The sequence below is a fragment of the Larimichthys crocea genome, chromosome X (genome assembly GCF_000972845.2).
Source record: "Larimichthys crocea isolate SSNF chromosome X, L_crocea_2.0, whole genome shotgun sequence".
NCBI classification, from domain to species: Eukaryota; Metazoa; Chordata; class Actinopteri; family Sciaenidae; genus Larimichthys; species Larimichthys crocea.
This window is the reverse complement of record NC_040020.1, coordinates 37,206,259-37,224,952: the sequence shown is the minus strand read 5'-3', so window position 1 is coordinate 37,224,952 and position 18,694 is coordinate 37,206,259. Positions and strand designations below refer to the sequence as shown.

General features: G+C 41.6%; 1 protein-coding gene across 1 annotated transcript in view; it reads right to left on the bottom strand.

Moving 5' to 3' along the window:
• Positions 1 to 1,553, bottom strand: part of maml3 (mastermind-like transcriptional coactivator 3) — a 100,407-nt gene extending 98,854 nt beyond the window's left edge. Inside the window, exon 1 of the mRNA XM_010736042.3 lies at positions 1,117 to 1,553. Coding sequence (XP_010734344.2) covers positions 1,117 to 1,494 — 378 coding nt within the window. The 5' untranslated portion in view covers positions 1,495 to 1,553. The remainder of the gene's footprint in view (positions 1 to 1,116) is intronic.
• Between the last annotated feature and the right edge of the window lie 17,141 nt (positions 1,554 to 18,694).

The following is an 18,694-nucleotide window of genomic DNA, read 5'->3' as shown; positions in this document are numbered from 1 at the left end:
CTGAATAAAAACCTCCAAACCAGTATCCTCATAGGAGAGCCAGAAGAAACTCAGCAATCCTCCATATGTTACCACTGCCCCCTACCAACAGGAAATCAATGTAGCATTCCTATAAAATCCACTGAGTTTCTATCCTCTGTTGGATTTACAGTACAGCTTTGCTGCATTATCCCGAAAGCATGCAGTGTAAAAGGCGTCATGTGATCACTGTATTATGTTGTGTTAATTATGAATGAATCTCTAAAAGTTGCTTGCAGTATTTAAAAAAAAAAAAAAAAACGTGCAGTAACTACCGAGGCAGCCACCTGAAGTAACTTTCAGCTCTGATGGCAGGATATATTTAGTGAGGGGGTGGCTGTGATTAGGTGTTTGCAACACTGTGTAGACTGGCTGTTGATTCTGAGAGTATGTTACAAAGGTTACAGGCTGGAGCATAAACAGCTACTGCTTAAGAGCAAGGAAGCGAATGTTGCAACGTTTAATGCTGCCTGCTTTGCAGAACAATTTGCACCCGAAAAAAAAAAAACACACACACACACACACACACACAAAAGAAAAACAAAGAACAAGAAAAAGAGAAGTTGTTTTTCATGCAAGAAAAAGGAGGCAGCCATCCTCCAAGAAGTTAGCTCAAAAGTTCCTGAAGTGGAAATCTTAACTTGACAATTAGCAGTGCCTTTCAAACTTTCAACCCTCCTTTGTGCTTTAAGCAACGCCGATCTTGCAAAAGATCACACATCAGCGGTCAGGCTTGTCATTTCCAAATCCTGCAGCAGCATTTAAGCCCCAGCAGGCTGTGTTCTTCAACAGGGGGCTGCGTGTCTTTGTAAACAAAAGCACTAGTTGGCACTCTGGTTTGAAAAAGTGAAGTGTGTGTTTCCAAAGTAATTGCCAGCGCTCAGTGAACGTGTTTTCAACAAGTTTTCACAGTGGTGAACAAGTAGTAGTAGTAGTAGTAGTAGTAGTGGCAGTGCAGCTGGATGGGGGTCCATGATTTTTTTTTGGGGGGGGGGAAGAAAAGATGGAGGGGACATGAAAGCGTGTGGTGTGTTTAGTGTGTGAGTAGGGGGGGGTGTCTCAGGCCAGTCGTGGCCGTGATTGAGAGCTCGTCCTTACCGCTATGAGCGTGTTATTCCTCTGTTCCGTGGAGGAGGCAGAGTCCGGGTCCGGCTGCTTGCTCTGCGGCTGCTTGCTGCTGCCGCCGCCGCCGGCCGACTTCTTGGCCCTCTGCTCCAGACTCCGCTGGTACAGGCTGACCGTCTCTCTCCGCTCTATCTCCAGCTGCTCGGCGTGGGCTTGCTGGTACCTGTTCTCGCAGTTTACGTGGTGTCTCCGGCAGCCCTCTATCCGCTGCCTCAGCCTCTCCACCACCGTGCTGTGCTTAGGTATGCCCACAGACCCGGCGGGCACCACGCTCCCGGCGGCCGGGTTCATGCTGTTGTTGATGCAGATACTGCCGTTGGGTCCGGCAGCGGGGGAGGCGAAGTCCCCCATCACTGGGCCGAGTGGCTGCTATTTTGGAAGAACTTTTCTCCCCGTCAAGCTCACCGACATTCCGCAGGCCGGCCGCAACCACCACCTATCCTCCTCATCCTCCGGCCACATCCTCCTCCACCTCCACCACCTAGTGTCCTCTACCTCTCTGTCTTCCCCGGCGAAGGGTCCCAAGCAGCCGGGAAGCGGACGGAAGATACGGGCGACAACAGCCGCCGAAGCGAGCGAAAACCGGGAAGGTTTAAAGGGCTGCGAGGCTAGCAGTCATATGGTGAAGGGGCTCTCGAGTGACCGTTTGTTCTTCACTCCTCGGCACTGTTTCCAAACAAACCGCTCCCGAAAACACAAATAACACCCAGGCTGAGCGAGCCCCAAACTGGATTCAACAATAAAGCCGCTGCCACGCTCCCAACTACCACTCCGCTGGAAAAACAACAATACCGTTAGGGTACGGACGTTAGCAGGCTCTCTACGGTCATATACACACAAACCGTCCCGCGGAGGGGCAGCAGCGGCAGCAGCAGCAACAGTCCACTCGCCGTTTCACCGTGTTGTCCTTTGAGAAAAAGTTTTGCTGCCTGAACCGAACGGGCTCCGGAGTTTCCCAGTGAACTTGCATCTCATATGGTTTTGGTTTGAAAGAAATCCCGGTGAAGATGTTGTTGAGTTGCGGGAAAGAGCACAAGCGCCCTCGGTAGTCCGGTCGTGAGGCGACTAGAGTAGCCCAGACGGCGCAAAACGCGGATATGGGAAGCAGTGGCGGAAGTCTGTAGTCACTGGCTGCCGCCTGCCACCATCACAATAATCAGGTCCGCTTCTCCACCATGCCAGCGGAGTGATATCAGGACAGGAGTTGAGTAAAAACCAGCTAGAGGCTGTGAGGAGCCCGCTGATGGACACTCAGAAAACCCGGACTGGAGCTCACGGTGTATCCCGGGAAGGACCGGGCTGGCTCCTCTAACGACCTGTCCTGTGCTGTTTTCACAAGTTACACACGCCTTAAATCAAGTTAGCCTCCAGGGACCAAAGATATATGTCCGCCACTGGTGTTAAATGGTTAAAACTAGATTGCCAGCTAGCAAAAAAATATATAAATATCTTATTCATTCTTTTGTAACGTTAGTTACTTAATACCACATTTCACACAGACTTAGTAGTAGGCCTATTAAATGTTATTATTGTTATTTGTTTATTTGTTTTACGTGATACTAATGTAACATAAAGATTGTGTTATACATAGATATGTATACAGAGACTCATACAATTCATATAAGCAAAAGCAAACCAACAGGTCAACAACAATATATAAGCAAAATCCAAATAATAGAATAAAATTACTTATAGTACAAATGTAATAATGGGCATCAAAACACATCATTACCAGAGCGGTCAGGCCTGTGGTGTAGTCAATGATGGACTAATTTACTATTGTAGATCCACTGGATCAAATTAGTTAGTTAATTAGTTCAAATTTGCACAGTTGTATATATGTAGTAAATATGAACTCATTATATATCCAAATTTTCATGAGTTAGCTAAAAAAAACAGCAACATGATAAAATTACAGCATCATCCACACCAGGGCTGTCCAAACTTTTTTTTTTAAAGAGGGCCAGATTTGACAATGTGAAGATGCCCAGGGCCCAATACTAACATTTTAAAAATGAAAAAAGAACAATAAAAGTTACATACAAATGTCACAATTATCTTTTTTTTGGAGTCAGATAACAAAGAAAGATATTTTGTGTCCCATCTACAGGTATATCAGCACCAGCAGTTATGTCCTTAGAGGTAAACGTTTAGTGTATTCAAATGCATTGTTATGTCAATTAAAAAAGCCAAATCTGGCAGCCATACAGTACCTGACAACCCTAGCAGGCAAGAAATAATATATTATAAAAAATAAAGCTTTGAGCCGTGATTGGCCCCCGGGCTGGACTTTGAACATGCCGGATCTACACAATCCACTATGACAAAATAACTTTGTATGAGATTTTGAATTAGAAGGCATTAGTGCTGATGTGATATACTGACAGTTTAACCACGTAAACAACAGAATAACTTCACAGGGCACGATATTACACATTTTTATTGCACATTTTTGGTAAGTTGCGTCTCAAACTACATTTTCAGCCCCCCACTCTGTAGGAATGTTAATAAAAATGTGCACACAGCAACTCATCATGCTCCCGCGTGCATGTGATGTGCACCACTATAGCGCGAATCATCGTCTCGGGCCGTACATTCAGACAATTTCTGTGTCATTCAGAAGTTACAGGGAAGAATGTCTAAGTTCATGTTGAGTAGAATGATTGTCTTCGGTGGCTTATGAATTATATGTGAACTAACAAGCAGGAACTGATAATAATAACATTGCATCTTTAAAGTGCTGATAGCCTTAGTTGGTCTGCTCATGTGATGCATTGTTTGGGTGTTATGTGTGGTTTTCATGACAATTCATCATAGTACATGGTACATTGTACTGAATAATATTCAGTCTGTAGTATCCATGTCCAGGAGCAGCTGAGGGCTATATCTTCCTAAAAAGTATAAAAGATTTAACATTCTATCACTTAAGTTTTTTAAGTTGATTTTGTCCCTTTCAGTCAGAGAAAACCTACACGAACCATAACTTTTTGAATTGCAAAATCAAAACAATGACTTCAAAATGTAAAAATCAATACAAATGATCAAGCTTCAGTGGCAGACCTACGTGAGAGCCTTTGCAGTGAGTTATAGCTGGAAATCTGTTTTAAAGAATTGAGCTTTATTTTGAAACATTTAAACAGTCTGCATAGGAACAATAGGTCAGACACAGTTCAGGGTGTTTAGGTGAATTTTCTATGGAACATAACCGACAAAAGGTGCAACAGTAGAACAAGTTTCAGTTCAATTTAAAGACCTTGATGATAAAGAGAAGTACAGAACCATTGTGCGTTAATAATAGCTGTTAAAAATACTCCTGCCACAGTGAAGTGGAAGGCGAAAAAAAACGACATTAGAGATAAGATTTTTTTTTTGTTCATTTCAAGAGAGAACACTTGTAAGAACCTGCTTGGTCTTTAGCCGACCATGTGATTCACATCCTCCTATCCAGGATCTAACATTTGAATAAAAGTTTCACATGATTTTAGTGTCATAATCCAAGGTAATGTTGTGAATCACAGGTACTTCCCAATCATGAAGTCAACATCAAAAAACCACCACAGACGTGTACACACAAATATGTGCTTTAATTCATCATCAGTAGAGGCTGATTCTCTCTCTCTCCATCTCCCAGTGTGTGTGTCTCTCTATTTTTATTTTTATCTGCCATGTCATGTGGGAGTTCTGAGTTCCATCCCCGACTGTTCAGGCCATATGCGCTCCCTTGTCTCTTTCAAACCATCCCACCAACACACACTCATGTACTCACACACGTAGTCATTCATCCCCCGCGCGTACTGTAGACCAACAGAGACTTGGACCTCGACACTCGACACACACACACAGTACACACTCACACACACATCTTACATGGCAATTCAAACATCCACAGCATGTGTCTCGCACTTCGTTGGGTGTTATTCATTTCAGTTTCCTGTTTCAGTGTTAAAAGATTATTAATGAGGTCATTGTTGCATGACGATCAGTGAGCAAAATTACATGTCAAACACAAATATGTGTGTGGGAGGGCAGTTAGCAAGCAGGTTCACTTACCCAGATGTTTTCTTTTTTTAATAGATATTTCAGAACATCTACAGACTGTTTGTCACATCTGACAGTTTGGATGCTGAGTCTGTCTGAGTGTTATGAAACCAGAAGATTCTCCAGTCAGTAATCTCCCACATTGATATCACATTTAGCTGGGAAACAATCAAGGTACAGTGCGACTAAGACATGTTAGTGCAATAATAACTACTGTGAGAGTTCTAGAGGGAGATAGATTTAGCATGTCCAGTTTTTGTAGTGCTAGCAGAGGGGGTACTCTCTGAAGAGCTGGGTCTTCAGGAGTTTTTTTAAAGGTAGAGACGGACGCCCCTGCTTTGGATCTGATAGCACGTTCCACCAACCGGAAACAACAGACAAGAAGATTGCCCTGAGGAAACTAGTAACAGAGCCAGGTGTCGTTCATTGGAGGAGGTAACATACCATATGTCTGTATAAGGGCATCCAAGTAGGTGGGTACAAAACTGGAGGCTACTTTGTAGGCGAGCATTAGCGATTTGAATTTAATGTGGGCTGCTACAGGTAGCCAGTGGAGCTTGCCAAGCAGTAGGGTAACCTTTTGGGTTGATTGAAAACCAGACGTACCACCACCTTCTGGATCATCTGAAAGGGTTTCACTGCGTAGGCTGGGAGACCCGTCAGGAGGGTGTTACAGTAATCTAGTCGTGAGATGACCACAGCCTGTGGTGACCCCTTCATGTGAAGAAATATCTCATTGCGACTCCTGTCAATGTGCACAACATATAGGTTCTATGTTGTGAGTACTGAAAAAACATCTGGGAGATTAAAACTATGTAACAGAAAGAATAGACATAACTTGTGTATCATACATTAGTTTATTATCTTGGTTGACTGAATCACTGTCAGACGTTACTGCAAATTTTAAAGCATCCGCCCATTTTCTTTCCACTTACTCATCCTTATCAGGGTTGCGGGGGATGGAGCCAATCCCAGTTGTCATTTATCAAGAGGTGGGATACACAATGGTTACTAGTTCATCATAGGGCTGACACATAGAGGCAAACAGCTATTCACACTCATATTTACTATGGGCAATTTAGAGTTACTTAGATTCATAAATTGTCTTCTGCATGTCTTTGGACTGTGAAAGCCGAAGTACCCAGAGAGAACCCATAAAGACATGTGCAGAACATGTAAACTCCACATAGAAAGACACCGTCCACCTCCCCGCACCCTCCCCAGTTGCTGTGAGGCAACAGTGCTCACCACTGTACCACGTTGCTGCCCGGAATTTAAGAAAATTAACAAAACAAATAATGCAAAATGATCCACTACCATTGTGAGAACATTAGGAGTTGGCTGCATCAGGATCAACAGTTGGTGGTAATCATTTTCCAGTCATTGAAGAAGAGGTGGCATGATTCACATCGTCACACTCATTAAGGTCAGCCTTTTTGTTGAACCTTTTACCTTTGTGTTTCCGAAGCGTTCTGGCTAAGCCCTAGAGCTCTTTCCAGGGAAAAATCTTGTGGAGCACACAGGGCAGGGCAGAGCAGGGCAGGGCAGGGCTGCATCAGCCGTTTGTTTGGAGTAAGTAGAAAAAGAAATAAGAAGTTACCCACCGTTAGAGCTGAATGGAGGGAAAAAAATCTGTGCAGAAAAATCAACTTGTTTAACTGAACATCCCAGGAAAAATGAATCATAGTACAGAAATCCTGTTTGATCACCAATGAAACTGTGTTTGTCTGAAACAAAAACAACAGCAAAAACATACAGTATATCACTAAAACATAAAAACAGGACCTCATATTCCTTTTTGACGGTGACATGACAATGGCATAGTAAGAATAACTGTGGCAGAAGCAAATTATTACTACACTCTTTCTGACTATTTCATCATCCCCCATCTGTCGGACCTGAAGCCATGCGGATTTTCTTGGAACATCTTTGCTTTCTCCTTGCTTTGTAGACAGAGGAAAAGCTTTGGTTCACTTGTTGTTGTTCTGGGTTGAGCAAGGAGATGTCTCCACTGGCCAAGGGCAAAATATTGGCTCAAATAACTTGCTGGTTCTTTTCTTTTTACCTACTTATAGTGCACCACATCCCGATAAGAGAGCAATATCTCGACTAAGAGAGTACAGATTTCAGTCTGTGGAATTAAAATTCAACGGTGCTAACTCATCAAGAGTGAAAAAGGTGACAAAGAGGAGCCAGGAAGACATTTGTGATTGGCTTTCAAATGTGGATTTACATTTGATCTCAACATACAGAGAAAAGCTCACCACAGAGTTAATCTAATCTCACTGCTACAAAGGTAATTTAAGTGGGGCATCTGGGGAACTTAAAAAAATAAACAGTCAACACAGAGCAGAGCCAAATCCAAAAATATATGAAAGTGCATTGCACTTACACTATATATAATATACAATATACACTATACAATAAAGTCCATCAAACAAAACAAAAACACAGTGAGAACAACTGACAGACAAATGCAAAACACAACTTATGTTATACTTTGAGAAGAGAGAGGGGCTAAGTACTGCTGAATACTTCTGAGTCAATTAATCATAGCACCTAGAATGATATACATTTTAAATTATTAAATATATATGTTTTGCATTCCAGGGCTGAGAAAGAATGTTCTCAGTAACTCTGTTAACATTGTGCTATATTACCATAATAATGAGCCTTTAAAATATAAATTTTATAAGGGGCAGGTTCTGTTCCCCGCTCACCTGGATCCAGTTCTGGGACTCATTCCGGCACCGCACCATCACAGCATTCCCTGTCGGGTCCCCCGATAGTCCGAGCGTCCAGCCTGGGAAAAGTTAGTTAATAGGACCGTTAAATGGGCTAAGTAATAGCAGGAGTTAGCGGTAGTATTTTGGTGCACCTTCATTGTCACAAAAGGTCCATGTTGCAACAATTTCCTGATTCTCTTGTCCCAGTCATAATGACAGGGCACAGCTTAAATAAAAACTTAACTTTAAAATCATTTTGCTGTGAATGCAGCCTCTGACACTAAGTAACTGTGTTATGTGCGTCCACCTCAACTCTCTGATTTATCTGTTTCCTGATGGACTGAAAGCTTTACTTGTTTTCTGGAAGAGGATAAAGTTTTCATGCCACTCAAAGGAGCAGAGCCAGTGTGCACCAGTGCCAATGTAGCAATATAATTGGGCTCAATAGCCTCTGCAGACACGGCAGAGACTAGGACACCCAAGCGGACATTGATGGAGAAAAGGTGAGAGCTTCTTGCTGTTGGACTTAGTAAATTATATTAGCTGGCTGCTCTGTCTTGTACTGTTGCACTTGCTTGATGTTTGGATGTTGGCAAACTTGTCAACTCACTGGTTTTTAATCATAAGTAATATAATCATAGACATACTTATTCAATATATTTCTTGCTTGTGAGTAATTTATTAACTTATCTTATCTTAACCATCAATATTTCTGACAGTGGTTTATGAGTGAATTGCTCTCTGAAAGTAGAGGAGTCAAATAGCAAAAAATATCAGACCTTAAAAAAAATGTTGCTCTAAGGTGAACTTAAAACATTGATATAATCCTTAAAATGTGTCACAGAGTTTCTAACTACCCTTTAACCACCAACAGTCACTTGTTTGGTTACTAAAGAGCTAGCCGCTTGTGTTTGCCATCTGGAAATCTGTCTGTATAAAGAGTCCACTCTTAAAGAGTAAAGTATGAAGAGTCTATCTTTTCAAACTTCTAAATGACAGAGTGGTGTTTTGGCCTACTTCCTTATGAAACCATTTTTGGCTAAAGCCCCAAAAAAGTGCACTAGACACAAAAATACAGACTAACCAATAGAATTAATGTCAGTTAAATTGTAAATTTACCAGTCGGCCAAAGCAACAATTACCAAATAGTTCTTTCACCCCCTTACAGCTTGTTAATATAATTAATATTGTGTGTTTTACATTTTTTTAAAGATATTTTTTTGGCCTTCGTTTGACAGAGACAGCTTGAAGAGTGACAGGAAATGTGGGGAGAGAGAGATGGGGAATGACATGCGGGAAAGAGCCACAGGTCATATTCAAACCCTGAGCCGCTGCGGCAAGACTAAGCCTTTGTACATGGGACGGATGCTCTACCAACTGAGCCATGTGTTTTACATTTTGACAATATTTTGACTGTATGCTCTACAGTAGTGACCTCATAATTTATCATGGAATGAAAAAGGTTGTTGCATTAGCATGTAATGTAATGTTCTGCATTTTATAGATTTAAAACACTTTTAAACTCAGTGAGACAAAAATATTATAAAGCAGTAATCTCACAGGTTTCACAAATTTAAAGTCATGCATGGTCTAGAACATAGACAGTATAAATCATGGACATCGTATCCGTGACATCACCCATAGGTTTATGAAGAACACATGGAGGGTGGTGGCTCTGGCCGCCGCCATCCTGGCAGTCCAGTCTCCACCAGTTTACCACTAATCCAAAACTGGACAAAGACGCTGAGGCTGGCTGAACGACGACTGGCTGTTCAAACAAGACACCTGTAACGGCACTCACCTGTCAGTTAATTATGCATATCTTTAAACCATAATATAATTTGAACAGGTAAGTTCAGCTTCAGTACAGTTTAAATTAGCTATAGAGATCAAAACATTTTTTTGTACCAGGCTGTAAACATGTTTATTTCTGCTGTAAAGTTGGACATTTGGACATGGGGACTTACGGAGACTGACTTGTACTGTAGCCAGCCTCAAGTGGACGTTTGAGGAACTGCAGTTTATGAAGGCAGCCTCAAGTGGACGTTTGAGGAACTGCAGTTTATGAAGGAAGTCAGTGAACGTGACTAAACATAATATGTATAAAACTACTGCGATCATGCTACTTCACGACCTCATCAGACTACACCTTTTTGTGTCTTATTGTAGGAATTACATTCTGTGTGTGAAGAAGCTAATGTTTACAATGTTCAGTATTTTAGTTATTATGTTAGTATGTTACAGTAACATGCTAAAATTAGCTAATTAGTGCTAGTTTTGGAGGTATTTAGCCATAAACCAAAGAGGAAAAATCAGGAGATCACCAAAGTGAGTATCATTCATCCTTAAATGAACATTTAGCAGCTTTCGGGGATTTTAGGTTCAGGTGCAGCATTATTCCTGCTACTTCGGAATGAAAAGTACTGAAAAGTACTTTAAATCAGTTTTTATAAGAAACCAACAATTTGGATAAGATTTAACACAAAATGAAAACATGTATTGCAAAAATTAACTTTACTCTGAGACACCATTGCAACTTCCTCTTCTACTCCCCTGTGCACCACAAACCATGACCGCTTCTCTGCCTCACGCTCTACGAGCACAGCTTGATAAAGAGACTCAGCTGTGTGTCCGCGGATGTGTGTGTTTTCGTGTGTGCGGCTGTAACTGGTGCTCTGGTGCTGCCGGTTTAGCACTTCAGGAATGAATGGAATGTTGTTTTACACACACACGCACACACACACACACACACACACACACACACACACATACACACGGCACAAATGAACCGCATTCTCAAGTACTTGCTTTCACCTATTTTTACTCAGTCTTTTCTGTTTCTTCTCCTCCTCTGCTACCATATTACTGACAGATTTTCTTTAAAGTGAGATGGTTTTACTTCCCATCCATGTTGGTTGTCAGCTCTGACACTGTGGGAGTGGGTGATTGTGGATGTTTGCAGGGTTTTGGAGCAGGGGAGTGTCCAACTGTATTTAGACTCCAAAACAGCCATTGCTAAGTTAAAATAAGGGTTTCCCACCAAAAATAAGCTTCAGCCTGAGCTCTGTGCGATGCTTTCCGATGTGCACACTGTTTGGAGATATAATAGTGCAACACTTGCAGTTAGCCAGTCATTGCTATTAAAGTAGAGAGTTGTTTTTTGAGGAGTTAAAGTGATTATTAAGAGATGTTAATAGCTGTTTTCACTGGATGTGCCTCTGCGTTGCACGCTCATACAAAAGCACAAAAGATCATTTGTTGTTTGCTCTCGAACAAGGCAGAGACGTATTTCTTTTCTTTTCTCACTGTCATGCCGGTTTGTCTGCTCACGACTTCAAGTGTGGGAGGTAAAGAATGAGTTTACACAAAAGGTACTCACACACACACACACACACACACACACACACACACACACACGGAGAAACACACTCAGGGTTGAGAACAGAGGAGCTGGAAGGAAGTATTGAGTGTTGTAAAAATCAACAGGGCAAACAGCAATGTCTGTGTGTATCTGTTGCTCTCTTTGTTACATCATAAATCAATCAAACAGACCAAACGCAAACATCCAAGATGAAAAAAAAAAGTGCTTAACCTAATTTGAAGATTTCCTCCCACACTGACACCACATATCTCCTCCTCCTCCTCTTATTTTTCCATGTGGCCTTTTCCTCTCTTCCTCTGCGCTCACCACATCGACTTCCACAGAGTTTTGACATTCAGACCACACTGTTCACCCTGTGATGACCCCCGACACACGCTCAGTGATACCCACGGGGAGAGTGGGGCTCCCCTACCCTACAGGCTATTCCGGAGACTCCCCTCCCTGGAGGGGCAGAAAAACAGATAGGGAGAGAGCTTATTCTCTCTCTCTGTCTCTCTCTCTCTGTGGAGTGGTTGCCGGGCTGTTGCACTAGACTGTCTGTCTTTAAATATTTAATATACGCAGCGCTGCCTTCGAGAGTGAGATAAAGAGAGAATCCGGGTGGTTGATATATTGATGAGCCACAGGGATGGCAGAGGATTGGACAGAAGGAAGGAGGAGGGGTGAGAAAAAGGGGGATAACAGGAGGGGGGGAGGACAAATGGATGTGAGAAACAACCTTGCTCAAGGGCACAATAGTGGGTATTAGTGAGGAAGTTGCTTGTTTGCTGTCCACACCCATCCTGTTACAAGATGTCCACTCTAATAGAGGTGCTTATCACATCTCTTAAACCTGACAGTCCATTTTGACCTGTGGATGGCACTCGTGGAAAGGTGAGGAGACATTGTAACTGATTCTTTGGATACAACTGAAGACGCTCAACATGCAGTATTCTTTAATAAGAAACATGAATATAGCAGCAAACAAGATATAGTGGAGTGATGGCCTCCTGAGCAGAAAATGACGGCACACTGTGTACTTTGTTTTTATAGCTGGTCCGGCCGCGCGTGCACATTAGTACATGTGAGTCTCTTCCTGTGACACCGTTGGCTTTAAGCAGGCTGTTTCTTTTCTCATCTAACTCAGTGAGTTAAAGATTTATGTCGACCAAATCAGAGTGAGTTTTTAACACAAACAGTTTTGGTTTGGTTTTGGAGTTTTATTTTGTTTCTGCTGAGTTTCACTCACCTGTGAGTTAAAATCACAGTTTTTGTCAGTGGAGTCTGGTGGCGAGTGATAAACAAAAAGGAACTTGCTCTTTAACAAAAAGGTCTGTCTCTGTAGGGATTTCCATAAGATTGTCAGGTATTCAGAATAGCAATCTGAGTGTCAGTGGCGAAAAAACACCTCTAACACTTTTAGTGGATACATTTTGATGGGTGCATTTGTCCCCAGGGATTATGTCCAAAGCTATTGCAACATGTTTTGCGGCTGCTGTTGAGACCAAGCTGCAACCTCTGTGGCTGTGAAGTGGCAGAAACTGCTCAATGATAGTGCATTTATATTAGTAATTAAGCGTCAGTAAGTGTAACATAGCATGTTCATAGTACAGAATGTGCTCTATGACTTCTAGCGTGCTGGGTGTGAGTGTACTGTATTACTGACCTGTACACACACTCTGTTCCTATCCACGTACATATTTCTGTGTTTTTGTGTTTGCTAAGTCGTTTGTGTTGCGTTGCCGGTTAATGAGAGACATGTCCAAGCATGTTGGGTGTACAGTAGACAATAAATGGCAACTCGGGAATAGAAACAAGCAGCCACACACAACACAACTCAACGAGGAGCAAAGCGGTCACTCTCACAATTATTGTTTTACCTTTTTCAAACAGATATGTTCTTTCCAAAGCAAATGCAAAAATTAGACTGCAGCAGCAGGCCATGATTTTCAAAAATGGCTGTGCATCGCATGAAAAACACATTACTGCTACATCAGCATTTTTAGATGAGCTCAAAAAACACAGAATAAATGACACAAACAGAGCTGATAAACATGTAACTAAACGCATACCTGGAGTAAGCACTTGAATATTCTCCAATGAATGTACTATCTGAAGTGATTGTTTGTTTCCTTATTTCTCTCTCTTTAGCCTCGATGTAGGTGTTGAACCTAAGGATGATGCAGGCAAGCCATCCTCCAGACTAGACTATTCTTGTTCCTCTTATTCTCTGTGTTATGGCGAGATAGCAGGTCTCATTTTAAGTTTGACGTTCTCACTTCATGTTGCACATGGTCTCACGGGAAAAGATGAAAAGATTTAAAGGAGGAAAAAAACTAAATCAAGCTGCACTTCTGTCAAACTCAAACTCCAAAAAAGTATATTATTAGTGCGTATGAGCACATACTGCGTGCACTCTGTGCCGTGTGTCCATGGTCTGGCATTAGACTCCCATGTGCTGCAATAACTGCTGCTTTTCATACAGGAATGCTATTGTTACCCACACATACACACACATTACCACAGTGTTTACTCCCAGTGCACAGTGCCGCGACGGTTTAAAACCTCTGGCTGGGAAACAAGAAGTGGTGACCGCACTCGCCGTGAAGGCTGGAGTGGAGAATCATATTGTTTTCTGCCTGATCAGCTGTTTCAGAAAAGTCAGTAGCAGAACAGAAAAACAGCTTGGAACCAGACGTCCACTGAAAAAGAGTGACTTCAGAAGGAAGGGACAAAGATATGTGATGTTGTAGATACAGATGTCAGGGTTGGTTTTACAGTTAAAAGAGTAAAATAAGTTGATAACTGCGGTGGAAAAAAGAAAAGAGGTATTAACAAAGAAAAAAACGAGTGTGAGAAAGGTGAGACGCAGTAAGGAACGTGGGAGTGGACTGTTAACGACAATAAAAAAGGGAAAAAGAGAAAAATTATCTCCCCAGTAAACAATACAAACACACACCCACACATGCGTGTCATGATCACAAAGGATGCTGGGTAATTATGCTAATGATGCCATAATGAGATGCATATGCCCTCTCTCATTAAGGAACGACATCTTCTTTCCTTTTAAAATATGTTAATTTCTTAAGTACCATGCACACGCTAAGGAGAGACACACACACACACACATGATTATGACTGACATGTCTCCTCTGTTTATAGTTACTTAACCCTGTATACATACACAAAAAACACACACTTGCCTACACACATGCACACACACAGATATATAAACAAGAGGCTCTATTTGCATACGAGACTGATAAACTGATGGACCCGTGGAAACGATGAGGATTGCATGGCTGCCATAAACAATACTGTGACATCGGATTTTATGGAAAACAAACACACACACACACATACGTCTCATAAATCTACAAAGAAGCACATGTACGTATACTGTACAAGACACACACACACACACAGACACACACATTCGACAGACTTTACACTAGAAATTAAAGGAAGAAGTTGAATATAATCATTCATGTCAATATCAAAACAACTACTGTGTCCGCACAGGTCGGCCGGAGAAGCAGCACCACCACAGACTGATGTCAATATCTCCACCCCACAAACACACACACACACACACTGACTCACCGAATACTCACCGAATATCCTTTAATGACTGTTATTTGACACTTTCTTGCTATGTCATGGTGACGCAAGGCAAGGAGAACAATTAACTAAGACTGTTTTTGTCTATGCAAAAACAGGAAAACAAGGCGTCCTCTGACTCTGCAGCTCTGATAACAAAATCAATCACTTATCAAGATGTTTTTAATCCAAGTGTTTTGATTTAAAAGACACATTTTCACTGTGTGGTAAGGTAGCATTTAATAGCACAGACAGACTAACTGGTGTTCACAGGGGACTGCAAAATGTCACAAAGAGGAGATCTCTGAGACGCTGACACTGAAGTCGGTAAAGATTGGTTTTATGTCTCAGACAGACTATGTGTCTCTTCACTGTGAGATAAGGAAAGTGGGTGAATGAGCAAAGAAACTTGGTTCAAAATGTAGGAAAGGGAGTACAACTTTAAACAGTTATAATTAATATATTTATTAGAATGGATCAAATATGTGAAGGGTCATACACTCTTAAAGCTCTACAGGGCCTCTTTGTTTCAGCTCATTGTTTTGGTTTTTCAGCTATTTTACTCTCATCAATATCATTTGTGGTTGCAGCTATTTGCTTGCTGCAATCTACAGAATGGAGTGCTTAGCAGCTAGTCAGTCAGATATTTTCTGGGTAGAGATAAAAAACAGAGTGGAAAGGAGAGTAGTGAATACTGGAAATACATGCATCACATGACTCCAAATGAATGTTAAAGTTGCTCTGTATCTGCTGGGTGTGTAAATAAGGAACTGTTTGCTTTATCAACTTGAAGAACCAATGTGTAGGATTTAGTGGCATGTTTGCAACAGTGAGTTTGCAGATATGGAGCAACTATGGTGGGCGTAAAAACTCATGGAAAACACGAAACTCTGTAGAGCCAGTGTTTGGTCTGTCTTCTCCTCTGCTACTGCAAGCTCATGAAAACACGACTGTTATTTTCAGGTAGTCATACACTTATGAATATTATATTTGATATCTTCATATTCTGCCAAAATCTTACACAACAGACTTTTGAAAATGATTTGTCAATGTTGTCAAGTGGCCAAAAAAAAGCTTTAAAAAAAGCAGTGATATAAAAGTATAGAACAGACTTTTTATCTGTGTTGTCGGTCTCTGAGGAGCCGTTGTGAAGCTCAGAGTGTGGTTGATCTTAGCTTAATCTAAAAATGCAGCGTAAAGACGTAGTTTGTAGCTAGAGCTGAGACAGGCTGAAAGATGCCTGGTTGCTCAAACAAGCCACCTGTAACGGCACCTACCTGTCAAACAAAGAAGCCACGCTGTTCATTATGTGTAACTTTAAGCCTTAATATAATTTGAACGGATGAGTTCTAAAAATTCGACCTCAGCTTAGTTGCCATGAATGGGGAAATTGGCCATAGAGACCAAAATAGCTTTTTGTACCAGGCTGTAAACGTGTTTATTTCTGCTGTGAAGTTGGACATTTTAACATGGGGACCTATGGAGACTGACTTGCTCTGTAACCAGTCTCAAGTAGCTGAGGAACTGCAGTTTTTGGCACTTCTGTGTTGGTTTTACTTCGCAACCACTTAGGTTGCCACTTTAAGATGCATTTTTCGATACATGACAGAAATCTTTCACTTAGGTCTTTCAAATCTTTGAATGAGACACTAAAATATATTTCAACTAGCTTCAACGTGCACCTTAACCATCTTTGTTGATTTTAGATATGTAAAATAATACAAAATGTTAGCCCAGCAGACTAGATTTTAAGTTAGAATTTACGTGTGGACATTGTCTCACTCAAAATAGAATATTTGCATTGTTTGATTTTGTTGCTTGCATGCAAATAATTTTAGATTTTTGCTTACATGGATGATTAATGTGAGCCAGGTGCATTTTGGGTGATTTTCTCATGTACTGTATCTCACACCTGTATTTTAATCCCTACACACCTGGAAAGTCTAACAACAGACTGTGATTGGTCATCTTCATGTTGACGACATCACCCTGGTCTTTACCAGTAGCCATGCAGATAACTCATGCAGTGTGAGGAAAGGTCACTCACTTATGGAGGAGTTTCCCTTTCTGTAATAGACAGATCAGTTCTGGTTCAGTCATACCAGGCAGTAAACTGTTATCTGGTTGAAGTCTGAAGAGACTACACCGGGCAGCTAATGGTGGTGGGTGGATTAAGCCCTGGACCTTTGACTCACAGGAGTTTCGGTGCTGTGTAAACATTTATACTCTCAAAATGCCACCTTTTAATACAATACTACTATACTTTTTTTAACTCATAAAAACATGTTCTATTGAGTTTAAGCCTGAGGAAGTTCAATATGCCAAAGTGTTAAAAATAGGATTGTGAAAGAGGATCCTGCACATCCTTCCAAAAAAGTAAAGAGTGAAAATAACCAAAGCCAGATTAAGATTCAACATAATAAATACTGTGACTGAGGGATGATGGCTGTTATGTGTTTGATCACTCGTGTGCTGTATTTCACGTTTCTCACTTGTACTTGCACAAAAACAGAACATCTCAACACCTTCAACAAATATTTACACACACTCATGTAAGAAGCAAACTCTGCACATCGCAGGGAGGAGTGTTCAGCCAATGAAAACACTTTTCTAAAGCCTGAGAAAGTAACCCTGATGACATCACCAGGGTTGTTATTTAAACTTTTGAAACAAAGATGAACCAGGCTCAGTGCACATTCCTTGTGGATGACTTTGTAACGTGAGCAGCACATTTCTACTGTTTACTTCACGATCATCGTGACGAAAGTTAAAATAGTTGATAACTTTCCATGGTTGCTAAAGTTCTGCCTATAACATACAACTGTTTGTTTGCCCTTAAACACATTCATGTGTAACTCAAACTAGACTTCCTGAATCGTGTTTTGCCGTCTGACCTTAAACAACACACTGAGCTGAATCTCTGCTAAAAGTATGAATATCCTGGTGGCTGTAGCACGCATCCAAACTGTGTTTTTCTTTTTCTTTCTCTCAACTTTATGCAAGTGAAATGCTAAATCACTGGAGTCACCCTTTAATTAACTCTGAATTACTGTAATGCAATCCTATTTGCAAACACTGGCAGTCAACAATTTGACATATGACTTTTCAAAATAACACAAGTCATATTGCAGGTGCGTTGGTCAAAACAACTGAAACAAAACTTATTATAAGGGAACCGTCTCGAAAAGTATGACGGCATCTGCCACATGCAGACACACAGCACTGGAGACTGTGGTCATGAGTTAATGTTAACCGCAGTGGATATGATGGACATATGCTGCTAACTTGTAGGCAAATGAACACGACCTGCCTAGAAGTGAATAACTGTTCAGTCACGTCAAAGTTAACACTCTGTTTACTACACCACGCAACACAACAAAAGCATGCTGTGCTGCTCGGTTCATACTGTTTCGCTGAGTGTAGACGGTGGAGCAGGTGAGGTTAGTGACTGTTACAGTCCTGATGAATCGACAGCTCTGTTCTGTCCTGTGGTTTTCTGGCAGGCAGAGAGTCAAAAGAAATGGCAGTTCAGAGTGCAGGCAACTACTCTGCTCACTCAAGTATTCTTACAGGAGTGTGCGTGTGTGTGTGTGTGTGTGTGTGTGTGTGTGTGTGTGTGTGTGTGCGTGCGAGCTTCCCCTGCAGAGTATGTGTGAGTGGGATGAAATTGAGGCAGGAAGAATAGAGTGAGGGAGAGAGGGGGGAGAGGAGAGAGGAGGGGAGGTGAAGGGGAGGGGAGACATGTATGGTGAAGATCGTAAACTAACACTGTAGCCTTTCACGGCTGCCTGCAAAGCCTGGAGTGGACTTTTACTGGAACATGGAC